The sequence below is a fragment of the Alexandromys fortis genome, unplaced genomic scaffold (genome assembly GCF_014885135.2).
Source record: "Alexandromys fortis isolate MF-2015 unplaced genomic scaffold, M_Fortis_MF-2015_v1.1 scaffold_299, whole genome shotgun sequence".
Taxonomy (NCBI): Eukaryota; Metazoa; Chordata; class Mammalia; order Rodentia; family Cricetidae; genus Alexandromys; species Alexandromys fortis.
In genome coordinates, this window is record NW_026068187.1 from 81,783 (window position 1) to 98,367 (window position 16,585).

General features: G+C 45.3%; 1 protein-coding gene across 1 annotated transcript; it reads right to left on the bottom strand.

Moving 5' to 3' along the window:
* Positions 1–11,112: 11,112 nt before the first annotated feature.
* S100a11 (S100 calcium binding protein A11) lies at positions 11,113–15,818 on the bottom strand. Its single transcript, XM_050129367.1, has 3 exons — positions 15,676–15,818; positions 12,236–12,388; positions 11,113–11,402 (listed from the first exon to the last, which is right to left on the bottom strand). Exons 2-3 carry the CDS (start codon positions 12,380–12,382, stop codon positions 11,250–11,252), a joined length of 300 nt encoding a protein of 99 aa, XP_049985324.1. The 5' UTR covers positions 12,383–12,388; positions 15,676–15,818; the 3' UTR covers positions 11,113–11,249.
* Positions 15,819–16,585: the final 767 nt, after the last annotated feature.

The window sequence follows — 16,585 nt, forward strand, 5'->3', positions numbered from 1 at the left end:
AGAATATGTGTGTTGTGTTGACTGCTTGAGCAGCTCTGCACCACATCTGCACCACATGCACGCAGTACCCGCAGAGGCCAGAAGAGGGCTTTGGGTCCATAGAACAGGAATCACAGATGGGTGTGACCTACCCTGTGACTGCTGGGGATCAAACTCAGACCCTCAGGAAGAATAACCAGTGCTCTTAATAACTGAGATATCTCTCCAGGGAAAAGAGGAGGAGGAGGAGGAGGGGGAGAAGGGGGAGGAGGAAGCAGAACAATAATCACTTCTAACATTTGAGTTTGCCTTTGTCATCCTCTGGAATAGTAGCTGATGAAGGGAATTTTTTACCTTCGTCTATCTAATTTCCTGCTTCTTACCACAGCTTTCTTCCACAGAGGAGAAAACACACCCTTGAGCTGAGTAACCAGGCTGGAATGGAATGCCAGCTTGTACAATCCCTTGCTTGGCACTGAGGGAAGAACTGCTAGACGCAGCGTGCCCCTCGTGGCTGACAACTGCCAGCCTAGAAGCTTGCCCTTCATTAAAACGAACAGCGACATTGGCAGAAACCCTAGGGACCATACCAGAGGGAAACAGTTGGTTAGTTAGTAAAAATCGCAATGTGCCTGGCCATGTTCAGAAACACAGAGATCTGACTCCTTGAAACTCTAGTGGTCCAAACCCCTGTAAAACGTTGTCTGACTCCTCAAAGTAGGAGCCTCTTATTGGCTGGAAACTGAGTGTTATTCTGGGAATGGGTGTGTCTTTGTCTTCTAGTTAATGCTGTGGGACCCTCTGGTGGCCACAGAGAGAATAGCTATTTAGTGGGGTTTGCGTGACTCGAGCAGAGACAGTGTTTGAATTCCTAAAATCCATATGGAGCTGAGAAGATGACCTGCTTGGCTGAACACGGGCTGATGTAGGTCTGCCATCCTGCCTTGTGCGCTCTTTTCTTTCGTAAAACTTCTCAGAGCAGCGGGAAAAGGTATGCTGTCTGTATGCGCCGGGTGCTTTTGAATATTGGTTGGTAATCCATGGGGCATTGCCGAGGGGCATCTTGGTCACGCCAGACAAGACTACCAAAGAGTAGTCTGTCTCTCCTGCTAAAATGTCACAGAATGATTTTAGGGTTTGTTTTTTGTTTGTTTTGTCTTGTTTTGTTTTTAGTTTTTGTTTCAAAACACCCACTTATTTTATGGTTCATCGTGTTCTGTTTTGCAGGGGTTACCTCAAGAGGTATTCTAGGAGCCAGTGTTGTAGCTCAGCAGTAGCAGTGGCCTTCAGACCCTGGATTCAAACCCAGCATAACAAACACACCATTTTAGGTAGATTAGTGTTGTAGTTATAGTAATAATCCATTGTATGTTATGCATCTTTATTTGTAAGTGTATTTTCCATTGTAACTTATCTTTAATTTTTAAATGTATTTTATTAAGCCTTTGAGAATTTTATACATGGATATAGTGTATTTTGATCACAATACTCCACTCTCCCTAACTTCTCCCAGATCCATCCCGACCCCCTCTCGACTTCATGTCCTTATTTTTATAATTTTCATTAGAAATAATAGCCCACTGAGTTCGATTTGCTTTTATATTGAAGAAAGTATTTTCATACTTTGTATTCCGATCACACTTCCCCTCCCCCACTTCTCCAGATCCTCCCACCTTCCTGCTCTCACGACTCCATGCCCTTTCTCTTTCTCTAAAAAGCAAACACAAAACCCCATAACAAAAATACAAAAATAGAAACCAAACTATATAAACAAAAGATCAATAAAATACCCAAACAAAACGTTATGAAACAAAAAGTCTGCAAAAATACCACTGAGTTTGGTTTTTGCTGGTCAGTTGTTCTGGGCATGGGGCCTATCCTAGAAATTTGGTTAACAGACCCAGTGAGACTCCATTGGGGAAAACAACATTTTCCTTTGCAAGTGGTCTCATTCACAGACAGTTCTTGGTTGAGCGTGGGTGCCTGTGCCCACTTCCCCCTCTCAGTGCTGGGACTCCTGACTTCAACCCCTATAGGCTCTGGGCTTGTTGCCACAATTCTCTGTGAGCTCATACATATGCTAGTCTTACTGTGTCTGGAGAGCACTGTTTCCTTGGAATCATCCCCTCTAGCGCTTACAGTCTTTCCTCCTCTCCCTCCTCTCCCTCCTCCATTCCCTCCTCTTCCTTTCCCCCTGTAAAACTTGCTGAATCCTGAGGGAAGGGATTTGATGAAGACATTTTATTTGGTACCGAGAGCTCCAAAGTCTCTCAGTGTCTGCACATTGCTCAGTTCTGGGTCTCTATGCTAATCCCTACTGCAGGAAGAAGCTTCTCTGGTGAAGGCTGAGTGAGACACTGCTCTGAGAACATCATCAGATGTCACCAGGAGTCATCTCATGTTCCTTTAGCAGAGCAATAGTACTTGGTTTTCCAGGAGATCCTTGGCCTATCTAGTCTCACCTTCTCGGCCACCCAAGCGGTGTCAGGCATGGGTTCCATCTCATAGAGTGGGCCTTAAATCCAATCATAGTGGTGTAGACTGGGACTTTCCCAGCTGTCACCTCCAACAGAACCACTTCCCTGGGGAAAACCCTGGCTCCTGGCACACACTTCATGGCTGGGATGGGGCAGGATGACCGGCTCAGCCATCTGTGTATGTGCATGGCAGGGAGTTGGGTGCCGATACTGAGCTAGGAGCTCCAGGGAAGGAGATGAGTTCCTTGCGTTTGAGGAAAAAGGTAAAGGGAGCCAAAGGCTGACACAGCAACTGAGGCCTGACTGGAGGCTCTTAGGGCCCTGACAGGAAGGCCTGTATTTCTCCTGAAGCTCCACAGACTTCCCTAGCCTAGAGTTGGATGCAACTCCTTGGTTCCTGCCCCTTGTCAGCAGCTGTGCACAACTTTGTTTCCTCGATGCTGGAAGATCCCTGGGGGATGAAGGTTTGTCATAGACAATAGTGTGGCCTCTCAGTGGAGACCAGGGGACTACAGTAGTGGCCGAGGAGAGTGATCTTGGCTCACTGTTACAAGTTCAGTCGGCTTCTGAGGAGATCAGGAGTGGATGTATGGATTCTCCCCTATAGAGTGCATTCTGTCTCAATTTGGGTGCTGCTGTCTCCCTCCCTCCATATTACCCTCCCTCCTTCCTTCCCTCTCTCTCTTTCCCCATTTCCCTTTCTAAAACGTATGGCATAGTCTAAAAAGCAAATAAGTTAATGCCTGACGTACTTTAAAAGATGTTCAGGTTCTTGGCTCTATCATTTTCTACAGGTAGCAGTGGTTGCATAAGACTGAGCTTTGTCAAGGTCTGCTAAGGACAAAGTGGTTTCTCATTATGAGACATCTGTCCATCACCTTGACCCAACAAGCAACAAAATATTTTTTTCCTCACTAATACTCAATGGAGCAGTAAATGTTGTAAAATAGAAGATTAAACATTTGAGATTTGAGTTCAGGGACTCCCATTCATTAGCTCTATAACTTAGGAAAAGCCACCTAGCTTCTATTTCTTTATCATCAATTTGAGGATAATAACCAATAAAGTTGACCTTCTGAGTTTTGCAGGTACATATTCAACTAACCATAGATGGTAAATACACAAGAAAAGTTTAAAAGTCTTCATCAGTGTTGAACACAAATACATCACTATTCTCTGAAGAACACAGTGAAACGATGGCTTGCATAGCCTTTATATCGCATTGTATATTATGAGTAATCTATAGTTAATCTAAAAATATAAGGGACTTGCATAGATAATATGCAAATACTGCTTTGTGCCACTCTCAATCATCTTTGGATTTTGCCCTTAAGGATCTTGGAACCAATAGTTCTGTGTATTGTATACTGAGAAACAGACTTATTTGAAGCCCTCACTTTGGGGAGGCACATTTATTCACATACTGACTGAGCGCCGGCTATATGCCTGTAACTCTAAAACATAATGGATAAAAAAATAAAGATACAATGTTTGTCTTATAGGACTCAATCTGAGAGGGAAGACAGACAATAAACAAACAACAGCAGCAGCAGCAGAAGGAGGAGGAGGAGGAGGAGGAGGAGAAGAAGAAGAAGAAGAAGAAGAAGAAGAAGAAGAAGAAGAAGAAGAAGAAGAAGAAGAAGAAGAAGAAGAAGAAGAAGAAGAAGAAGAAGAGAAGAAAAAGAAAACCATACTGGCTGATGGCTTGCTGATCTAGCCAATCAGAGAGCTCCTGTTTCAGTGAGTGACCATGTCCCAAAAAATAAAGTGAAGAGCAATAGAGGAAGACACCTGGCATTAATCTCTGGCTTCCACGTGTGCATGTATAACATGTCCTTCCAACATCCTTGTGTGCACACATGAGAGAATGCACATACATACAATACACACACATACATACATACATACATACACACATACACATGAGAGGGGTGCAGTTTCACTATGTAAAAATGTACAGTATAGAAATGTCAAGAGCAAAAAGGGTCTTCAGAGATAATTATTGTCTTCTGGTAAATACACTTGGTAGAAGTATATTGTGTAACTATCTACTGGATCTTGGCTTCAACAAGTGTGGTCCATGACAGGCAGCAGAATGCTCACCACTGCCTCACAGCTGACAGAAATGCAGTACCTCAGGCCTCACCTAGACACAGAGATCTGGTCTACTGCAGAAGGACCAAGGCAGCAGGTCAGAGAGCTCTGATGCACTCCACAGACCATACTGAAAGAATTTAGGGCAGAGGCATTGCTATCTGATCAGGGTGAGAGGAGGGCTCTTAAAGAAAACAAACCAAACATAACAAACAGCAACAACAAACCCCAAGGAAATAGAGGAGAACATGTGGGGTTGGGGCAAACAGAAGAGAGCAGGGAAGAGCTCGTTGGTCACGGTCAAGCTTTAGAGTCAGAATGACTTGACCTTCCAACTTACTTTGCTCTGAGACTTGGGGAAAGTCCTAACTCCTGGTTTTATCTCTCTCATCCATATGCTGTGTTCTTCTTCCAGGAGAAAGGGTGAGAAGGGGAAGCCAGCTTTGACCACCCTGCCACCTCTGCTGCTGAGGCTGTGTTAATTTAACCTTTCCCAGGGTTCTGATTGGGGTTCTTCCTCTGCTAAAAATTAATCAGCTCATGGACTTGCAACATTCCTGAGGCCTTGTCCTTTCTGTTTGTTTTTCTGCATTCTTGCTGGAAACCATGGTGACTTCTAGGTGAGGTGTCATGACAGTACTGAGTCTAAGCTGCTACAGGGAAAGGCAGTGCCTCTGGAACAGGGACATTTCTCATCTTTGGCTTTGTTCCCAAGTGAGGAGGCGGTACAGGCAAGCCGAGGTTCCTTTCTCCCCCAAGCTGGCTGTGTTCCCAGGCTGCTGAGGTCATTCAGAAGGCCCTTCCCAACCAATGCAGACTTGCCTCTCCCTCCCAACATTCCTGCTTGACTGAGGCCATCCAGGAACCCCTTAGTGGTGATAGGGAGAGGCTTATGAGATTAAGAAGAGTCAGAATCAAAGTATGCATGATCACAGTTACTCCTTGGGTGTGGTCCTCTTCCCATCACTTTACTTCTCTTACCCTTACTGGGCAGGACAATAAGTCTTTGAGAGGTCACTCAGCTCTTCCTGAGGCTCAGTGGAAAGGAAGAAGTCCTCTTCTTATCATTGGAGCTGGGCTGTAAATTGGCGGTGGAACATTCAGTTCAGGAGACTTAATATGTTTGTATAATGATTTAACTTATAACAACTTTATATGTTTCTTTTTTTCTTAAATGTATTCTTGTTCTTATTTTCTATGCATTTGGATTTTTTGCTTTACGTATTTGAAGTTTTAACATGCTAAAATCCTTTCAGATTTCTTTCTCTTGGTATGGTGACCATACCCTACTTGGCAGGTAGGCAAGATGGTATTGAAACTCATAGAGTTCACTGCTATACATGAGTGTTGTCTTTTCTCCCCCAAGTACCTGCCTAGAAGAATGGAGTTTTCTTTATCTTTCCATCCTGATTCTAAACAGAAGTCTCACCGTGATTGCCTGAGTCTTAACCATGACTATAGATGCTTGCTTGAACTTGGCGTGATGATTTCTTGGATGTGACATCAAAAGAATCAAACAAAAATATTAAGTGCATTAGACTCCTTCAATATGAAACTCTTTTGTTCATATTGTTCATGTGTGGCACAGTTCTCATCTCAGCACTTGGGAGGCTGAGGCAGGAGGATGACAAGTCCAAGACTAACCTTATCTACCCTGAGAACACTGCCTCAACATAAAACCACAACAGCATGTTTGCAGCCATCACCGCGCTGCCGTTACTCTCTAACACCAGTGCTGCCTCTTGCTTGCCGAGCTCCAGCCGAAGGAGAAAGGGGGGGGAGGTAAGTAAGGAGGTGCTCATACCATGGCTCATACAAAGCAGACTGCCAGTAAATCCACTGGTGGTAAAATACCTAGGAAACAACTGGCTACAACAAGCCTCTCATAAGAGTGCGCCCTCTACTGGAGGAGTGAAGAAACCTCATCGTTACAGGCCTGGTACTGTGGCACTCCCTGAAATCAGATGCTATCAGAAATCCACCGAACTTCTGATTCACAAACCTCCTTCCAGCGTCTGGTGTGAGAAATTTCTCAGGACTTCAACACAGATCTGCGCTTCCAGAGGCAGCTATTGGTGCTTTGCAGGAGGCAAGTGAGGCCTATCTGGTTGACCTTTTTGAAGATACCAACCTGTGTGCTATGCATGCCAAACATGTAACAATTATGCCAAAAGATATCCAGCTAGCACATTGCATACTCGAAGAACGTGCTTAAGAGTCCACTATGAGGGGAAACATTTCATTCTCAAAAAAATGTTTTTCCTCTTCTTCCTGTTATCAGTAGTTCTGAATGTTAGATATTTTTTCCAAGGGGTCAAAAGGTACCTAAGTATATGATTGCTAGTGGAAAATAAGAGACAGAAATCAGGTATTGGCAGTTTTTTCATTAAAAAAAAAAAAAAAACAGCAACACATTTTCTTGTTGGGGAAGAGTGGAGTGCCAGGAGCCTGAGCTCAGGGCAGGATGCCACAGATCCTTTTAAGAAAATTGCACACAACCCAGATGTGGGGGGAATTGCCGGTTTCCGTTAGGTCAAGTTGGAGAGAAAAGAGGTGCAGGAGAAGATCCTGCCAACCCCAGGGACCACTGAGCAGGCAAAGAGGAACGAAATGTCCTGAAATCCTAGACTAGAGACTCCGCACCCCATCATCTTCAAAGGACTTGAGCCTCAAGCTTCACTGTGAACACAGCAGGAGCCTGGGAGACAGTCATGCTGAGAGTACTGGGGGTTGTAGAGGCCAGGCTCAAGAAGTTTCATGGAAAACAAAGACTATATGAACTAGGCTTGAGGCTTAGTTCAGATAGCATTTTGGCAAAGAATCTGGCTGCCTTCTGCCTATATCCTAAGAACGAGCCTGGTGCTAAATTTTAAAATAATAAATGTGTTTCTTTGGCTGAGGAAATTTCAAGATGGCACAACACTGAGTCTGTGATGTGGTTATTACTGATAACTAGTGTAGGTATACAATGAAAGAGAGCAAATAGGATGGAAAGAAATAAAGAAAATAGCACACACACACAGTTTGGAGAGAAAAAGAGCACTAAGAAGCTTATTATTATAGCCAAGACATGTGAGGAAACATGGGGTGGGATTCAGGGGATTGGCACCATTAAGGGGGGAATCAGTAGTTCTTTCTTGGAACAATGGGAAGAGTGCCCTCAGGGTAGGACTCCACCCTGCTGATCTTTCAGCTTGTGAAAGGAGAAATTCAAAAGAGTTGCTTTCTCCTAAAAACCAATTGCTTCAGCATATGAAAGAGGGTGATGGCCCATCTCAAGTTGGCAGCCAAACTGTATCCAGGTGATAATAACTTTGGAGACATGGAAGATGCAAGAATGAAGGGGTCATGGATCCTTCCTCCATGGTTTCAGAGAACCACAGAGGTCAAGAAATAAATGTGTAGCAGGGTTGGAGTCTATGTGAAACCATGAAAAGGCAATTCATGAAGCTGTAAAAGTGAAGCTTTGGTTGGAGTGGAAATCCCCAAGATGTTAGAGATGTCATAGCTGTGGAACAGTCATCAGAGAGAGCTGTGTACAGAGAGTAACCTAAAGGGCCCAGCAGTATTCCTTCGGAAAGTAAAGGCTCAGACATTAGACACAGAGCTACACTAATTCTTCTTCTTCTTCTTCTTCTTCTTCTTCTTCTTCTTCTTCTTCTTCTTCTTCTTCTTCTTCTTCTTCTTCTTCTTCTTCTTTGTTCTTCTTCTTCTTCTTTCTCTTCATCTTCTTGTTCTTGTACTTGTTCTTCTTTTTCTTCTTCTTCCTCTTCTTTTTCTTCTTCTTCCTCTTTCTCCTCTTCCGTCTTCTCGTCATCCTCCTTCGCATTCTTCTTGCCTTCTTCTGCTGCTACTGTGATAAAATATCATAACCAGAAGCAACTTAAGAAAACGTTTTTGTTTTGGATTAGAGTTCCAGAGGATAAGAGTCCTTAGTGGAGACAGCATGGCAGCAGTAGCTGAAGCAAAAGGCTCCCTGATCATATCGTATCTGCACACCATGAAACGGACAGACCAAACAGAAACTGGGGTGATGCTATAAACTCTCAAAGCCTGCACCTCATGCTGTGGTGCTGATGGAATTCCTTCAGCCAATAATCTTTAAGATACCAGCTCACTTTGGGTGTGGTGTTATGTACTATAAATGCAAATGAAAAGAAAGCTTGGGCCTCTTGGCTGCTGGATTCCGGTCCAGTTCCCAGTGCACTCAGAGGACTGTGGATGGCTACTCTTTCTGTGAGTTTATCCCCAGATAAATAAATCTTTGTTATACCTCAAAAGAAGGTGGGATTGGATTGAATGGGATAATAAGTAGATTAAGTAGATTAGTGTAGTAATAATAATAATAATAATAATGAGATTACTTGTGAGCTATTAATTATAGACAATTTATAGTGGTATAGATTCTTGTATATTGATACAAATTCAAATTATATTTGTTATATTGATTATACTACTATTTGTTTACTATATTTATGCATCTATGCAAAGTAATTTTGTCATATTTGTATGGCATGCATGTTTCTACGTCTGCTAAAGATATTTTGTATATTGATGTAATTTTAGGGTAAACATACCATATTGGACTATACATTTCTACCTCTGATCAGATACTTACATATTGTTTACATGCTGAGGTCATTGTCCTCATTTGCTGCACATTTGTTTAAATATTGTTTAATTTTTTAACATGAAGCCTTAGTCTTTAAGATATATAGATATTAATAATTACAGGTCAACAGTCATTCTTGTTTGCCCTACTTACAGTTAGACTAGTCAGGTTCTTGAAATGCATAGAGACACAACTGCTCCTGGCAGCACTGATCTATTCCTGAGAAAATGCTGGTATCAAAGACACTCCATTTCGAGCTTGTTTTCTTTTTGGCAAAACTGGTCTTTGGGCAAAGAACTGCCCCTGCCTCAACTAATGACAAAATGCACAGCCTGCCATACGATGAACCTGAGAGTGCAAGGTTCTCAAGAACGAGAATCTTATCTGCCTTTTCCATTACTCCATGGGAGATAATATGAACACTGTCCTACTGTTCAAATTAGCATTTCCTTAATTCATGAATATATGAAACAAAAGCTCCTTGAACTGTTTTATGTAAAGCGGTCTGGGAGACCATTTTGAAGTCCAGGCGGCAGATGTATGTGTCCCTGGTACGAGACCTTTCAATGGCACGCTCAGCACAGCAGTCTCGCTCTGTCAACCCAAGCCCTCTTCCTAGTCTAGTGTCTCTCTATCCTCCTCTCTTTGTAGAAAGCAGGCACTCCATGTGGGCTTATTGCTGGAATTCTCAGTTAATAGCTTGATACTAACTGGTCTTAGTTCTTACCAGAACTTGGTGTCACCAGGCAAGTAAAGATCACCCAATTAGTTGGGTGCTGGTGATGCACCTCTCTAATTCCAACACTTGGGATGCAGAGGTAGGTGGATCTCTGTGAGTTCAAGGCCAGCCTGCTCCACATAGTGAGTTTCAGGACAGACACCGAAGCAAAAATGAAACCCTGTCTCGCAAAACAAAACAAACAAACAAAAAATCACCCAGTTAGTCTCCTTGAACCCTGATGGGAGCCACTGATTTCTTGTAGCACAGCCAACAGACCAGTGTAGCATTACTATGCTTGGTACTTTTCCAATTCTTCACTGGGGCAATGATAGGGTTTTGTTGTTGTTTTTAATACAGGGTGCCCCTGCAAAAGGAATATGCAGACCTTTACAGGTTACAGACATCCCCTACTTATGTCCCTCCAGCCAATTTAGGAAGGCCTTCAGAGGAAGCTGTACTCATATGTAAAAAAGCATGGTGCCTGTTAGCCCGAGGCCCTGACTTTTTTCATTTTGGATCTTTACAGGCTAAAGCAACCTCACAAACAGTCTGGCCCATTTTGTTTAACTCCTTGGGAAAGGCATGCACTGCTGAGACCTGCTTCTCTCTCATTTCTCTGCTATCTGCTGGCTCCCCACCACCATCCAGGCTTTCTCCGTGTAGCTTTCTGGAGGGCTGGAAACTGAGGACTTTATATCAGCTAGAGACAGTCATATGTGAGGACGTTCATACCAAACACGAAGCACTGGCAGTTCTTGCCCTGTTTTGTCCCTTAACCTTCCCAGCTCCGTCTCCTGAAATGTCCTCTTTAGCCTTGAATGCTCGCTGCTTCTATCTTTTCTATATTAGCAGTGATACAGAAAAAGTTTTCTATATCAGCAGTGATATAGATGCTGGGCACCCACAGTGACGTGGCCATCATCTCTCCTTCCTGTCCTCACACAGACAATCCTCTCTTCTAGTTCCCTTCCCCACTAGAACTCAAAGGCAGGACCTTGGCTGTCTGTATCCTCAGGGTCTGCGACACACAGACATTTAATAAGTGAATAATGACAACAAATGCCCTCTGCCCAGCAACCTTAGAAACATGACCTGACTCTGGTTGTGTCCTCCAAGGGTCCCGATTTTGTGCACACCCAAGAGGCGTCTTCACTGTTGACCAGGCAGCGTCTGGTAACGGCTTCTCCTGCATGTCACCCTCCCGCACACAAATCTACCAACTCTCAGTGTACATTTAAAAAAAATGGCATTGTTTTATTTCTGCTAGCAGGAACAGGCTGCGTGTTATGTCGGATGTGGTGGGCTCAGTGCAGGTGTGGGTGGGGGAGGACGTGATGACTCGGTGGCTGGAAGGGAAATGGGAAGGTTAGAAACGCTTCTGGGTACTCATGAAGGAATCATGGCATGCTATGGCTAAGCCACCAATGAGGTTGAGAAACTCTTGGAAGTCTAGTTGCCCATCACTGTTGAGATCCAGCTTCTTCATCATGCGGTCCAGGACACCAGGGTCCTTCTGGTTCTGCAAAGACAAGGACATCTTTATATTTCATTTTCTACAGTGCTTTCAAATATGCTGCCACGTCTCATTTTAAATACAGTACAAGGTCCAGGAAAGGGGTTATTAATAGCCCCCCCTTCAATGTGAAGTAACAGAGTCAAAGAGGGGACCTGCTTTAGCAGCAGACCTGGAAATGAACCAGGACTTCCTTGCTCCTTGTCTTTGTCCTGTGTTTTTTCTGTGACATTAAGGGTTATTAAACTTTGTAAAAGTGTTGTATACAAGTCTCACATGTAAACCATATGGAAGTGAGTGGTTTCAGGTAGAAAGTTATAGGACCTGCCTAAGAAGCCTCCTTCCCCAACCCATCTGATCTGAGTCTCTAACACACACACACACACACACACACACACACACACACACACACACACACACCACTATCTAGATTTGCATTTAGATTAACTTATAAAGTCATTAGCTATATTTCAAGTGAGTAGGATGAGTGTCCGGCACAAGCATGTGAACGGTGGCTACAACAGCAATAGTATGAAGATAGGATATATTCTTTCCACCATTGCAGGAGACCTTACTGGACAGAAAACCTGAGAGGACAGGGCTGCCCTACAGTCTTTGGGGTGGAGGAATAAAAATTTAAAGTGATTCTATTACAGGCCATTTCACATGCTCTTCTGGTGCCAGGCAATTGTATGGCTCACATGGAGCTCACCCCAAGATCCAGAGAGTCAGCAAGGGCAGAGGCCCGGAGCTAAGGAGAAGGAGGCAGTTTCTGATGCATTCCGCCAGGCTCCTGTTTTGTAGGTGAGCAATCAGCAGATGGGGGCTGGGACAGGTACCTTCGTGAAGGCGGCCAGCTCCGTGTTCATGAAGGTGAGGAACTCGGTTTTGGAGAGTTGGCAGCTGTTCCCATCCTTCCCACTGTACTTTTGGAAAACGGCAATCAGGGACTCGATGCATCGCTCAGTCTCTGTGGGTTTGGACATTTTTGCCTTTGAAGAAAACAAAAACGTGGAGCTCAGTTTAAAACTATCTTGAGGATTCTGAAGGCTAGAGATTGAGAGTGCCGGCGCTTCATGGTACCTCATTTTGGGCTGAAGCAGTTTCTTAAAGTCTGGCTCGTTTATCAGGGGCCAGAGAAGTAAAGATACCACAGAAAGTGACGTCCTGTGACCTGTTTCTCGGAGTTCTACTGTATGCATTCCCAGTGCAGTAAGGTGTTTCACGTGAACCTCGGAGTGTTTGAAAACACTGGATGGTTCGGAGGAGGGAGAAACCTTTCTGATAGTCTTAGACAGTGTGAGTCAATACATGCATAGCCTGTACCCCCCCACACACACACACTTAGTGTGAGTCAATACATGCATAGCCTGTACCACACACACACACACACACACACACACACACACACACAGCAGTGTGAGTAGATACATGTATAGCCTGTACACACACACACATACACACTTAGTGTGAATAGATACATAGCCTTCACATTCCCCTCCACCCACACATGCACACACACTGACCCTTGGAGGGAGATTCCGTTGACCTATTCTCCAAGTGCATGGAGAGGCTGCTGTGATAATTGAGATGCCACCAAAATAACAGCAAACTCTTGAAACCTGTGCATTTCTTTGAAGAAAACGAACAGCATTTCTGTAATTGTGCACCAGGAGGGAGAGAGGGCGTTGTAGATGTGCAGAGGTATATTCATCTAAGTGTGGGGATGCATGCGCTTGGAGGAAAACGGAGTTCGGGTTAACCTGGGCTACCTAGTGAAACCATCCGTGTTCTCTATCTCTCCTCTCTCTTTCCATCCTCCCCCATCTCTCTCTGTGTGTGAAGCAGACACTATATACCACTAACTTTACTTGTGCAGAACTGAGGCACGAGAGGGGAGCTATCATGGCAGATCACCCCTAGGCTCTCGGCTCCCAGGTTTCTTTCTGCTCACATCTGCCTTTGTTTAGTCCAAGTGCCACTCATTTCCACAGGAATGGTTGCTGGAATTTCTTAATACAGAGTTGAGCCAGTGCTGTGGTTGCACCAGGAAGAGCATCAGTTCAAATCGTGTGCAGGACTCTGCTTTTCCCACAGCAGAACTCCTAAAGGAAATTCTACTGGGCTGAGTCATCCCAGCGGGACTCTGAAGGCAGAACCCAGAATTGAGCTGTTGTGCTCCCCCTGGTGGATAAGGGCAAAACTGCAAGATTTCTTGGAACCTGCGGGGCCACGCCCTGAAGGTTTCTTTTTGAAGTTAATATTATGATTTGGATGGATGTTAAAAAAATGCAACTTAGAATTTAGCCTTTGATTTCCTGGATACAAAAGTTGGAAGTTTCCAGGCGGGCAATAAACACACACACTCACACTCACACCGTTTCCCCTCCTAGCACCTCCTGTCTTTAGGCACTTTTACCATCAAAGTCGCACTGCTGTGGCCCCTGCACCTAGGAACGCTCAGAGCACCTGAACCTTCTGGGGATCAGTTCTTTTACACAGTCACAATGGAGATATAAGCTTCCCTACAGGGAACTTGAACTGAAGGAGAGAAAAGTGTTGGTAGGTTCAGGTACTAGAGAAAAAAAAATCAAAACCCTGCAGCCTAGAAACAAGTGTTTGCACAACACACCCCTCCTATCAGAACTACAATCTCCGTGCCGTACTACTAGTGTGTGACGTGAGAGCAGAAGTTTGGCTTGGAGGACACACTGACCGGGAGAAGGCTCCAGGCCAATGGATCCAGCTCTGCTTTCCACCCATGCAGAAGCTTCCTTCCCCTTCCTTGCTTGCAGAACGGACTGGGAGTGTGGAGAGGTTCTGCCCATGTGGAGGGAGCAGTGGCTGATGGAAAGGGGCGGTGTCCACACCACCGCCCTTCTACAGAATGGGAACAAGGACAGTAAGGAGAAAACACACGAGGAAAGGACACAGTGAAAGAATTTGTAAGACGCTCCCTAAACTGTCAACATTCCAGGAAAGCCTCCCATTAACTGGAATATGAGAAAGAGGTAATCACACCAGTTCCTTCTTAACCAATGCCAACACTCTTCCTTGGAGCGTGCAGGGTCCCATCCATCACCCTCCACCTCGCAAGCTGTTTGCGCTCGGCCTAAGGCGCCCCCGTGTGACGAAAAGAGGAAGAAGGAAAAAATAAGTCGGAAGTGATAAGCGATTGACACACCAAAGCTGGGTTCTGCAAGCTTTTTTTCTTTTTAAATCAAGGAGCAGCTGCGTATATTTTTAGTTCTTTAGACCCCATAGGATCCTGGCACTCTTTCGCTGTAGCCCGGCAGCAAGGGCGGCAACACGTAAAGCGAAAGGATGTGGGGATGCCTGTAAACTTTATACATTAGATTTTCATATGATTTTCATGTATCACAAGGGATCATTTTCCTTTCAACTGTCTTCCAACCATTTAAAAACAAAATCTATGTTTAGTTTGGTGGTAGGGCAGAAACCCAATTAGACCATTCTTCAAAGTTTGCGGATCCTCTTCATTGGAGAGACAAAGGAAGGTAGACCTTCGGGGTGAATTAGTGGAAAAGTTAGAAAAGCTGAGAGGAGACAGGCAGGTGATAGGGAGTGGCTAAAAAGATGGCAGAGAAGGAAGTAAAGGGGAGAGGAAGGAGCAGGCTGGGAGGGAATGGCCTCCTCCCACATTCTTGCCGGCGGTTCCCCGGGCTGCAACAGGCGGCAGTTTCGGTGCACGGCCGTGTGCGTTGGCCTTTTGCCCGCGGCTTGCCGCAGCTGATTCCCCAGAACTCGGGAAGGCTAAGTTCTGAAAAGTTCACTTTCTGGTCTGCACGGACGCCTGGCGAAGCCGCCCAGAACTCCCTCGGGGTCCCCAGCTCTCCAGCGGGGTTCCCGGTCTTCCCGGAATCGGTGACTTCGGCCGAGGTTTCGGCCGCCCGCTGGGTACAGAGGGCGCTTGGCCCCGGGACTCCGGCGACTCCAGCGACTCCAGCGGCCACACCCAGCCCCGGCTCCGCGGCCAGTCGAGCGGCCACGCCCAGCCCTAGCCCGTTTCTTGCCCTGGAGAACAAAAGTCCCCATTTCTTCCCCCAGGCTGTCATTAGGGTGTAATTTTGGGGCTTCGTCTTGCCCTCCACTGTCTCTAATTGCCTCCCACACGGTTTCTTCTTCCTGATCTATTTTCTGCCACGTCCACAACTTAGTCCAAAGTACATCCGACGTAGAGCACGGGTAACTTTGCCCTTTGTTCTTTTCATTGTAAAGGAAGGGAGAAAACACATAAAAATTTAAAAGTTAGGCTTACCAAGCTGGTGAGGAGTGGAGACCGATGGCGACTGAGGCTGACAGCGGCGGGTACGGGAGTGGCAGTGGCGACCGGGGGCCGGGTTCCGCCCCTCAGCCTGATTCAAGCCGGGACCGCCCCGCCCCCGCCCCTCCGCAGGCCTTGGCCTGTCCCCACTGCCTTCTGAACTCGCTTTGCTTGGACTCAGGCATACACACACCCATTGTCCTGTCTATTCTACTACACTGAAGATATTTAATACACAGTGCCGATTTTAATTGTTTTGTTTTTGAGGCATGATCTTTCTTGTCAGGGATTGTATGAAGCACTTCTGGCTTCTAACCCTAGGTCCTCAACATCAGGACAAGTCACATTGCCCTGTCTGTTTGGTAGGACTTTAGTACTGTCGCATAGAGTGACGCCTCTGAGGGGACCCGGAAAACTGCAGAGAAGATGTGAATGGGGCCTTGCGTGAAGGTATCTTCGTGTTTGCCACCAGCTTCAGCTACTGACTCGTGGCTCCATGAGGCCAGTCCTCCTCTGCAGTTTCCTCTTTCCTTCAGACTCACAGTTCCTGGCACTTGACAAGTCAGACATGGTGGCTCTGCCTGGGCCCTAAGCACTGGCAAGACTGAGGCAGAAGATTGCTGCAAGTTTGAGGCCAGCCTGTGGGCTACAGAGTGAGTCCAGACCAGCCTGGGTTACAGGGTAGGACCTTGTCTCAAAAGAAAACTAAAATCCAAACCAAAAGAAACACATGTGAAGGCCCCATCTGCGTTTCAAAATTCTCCATTTTTACCAACAATGTAGCCATTTTTCCATTTTCCTTACTTGAAAACATTGCTACCATGTTTTTTTTAAGTCTTTCTTACACATTTCTTATTACGGCGCTTGTAATGTCAGCTTTATTGTATTGGATCCACCTGACATT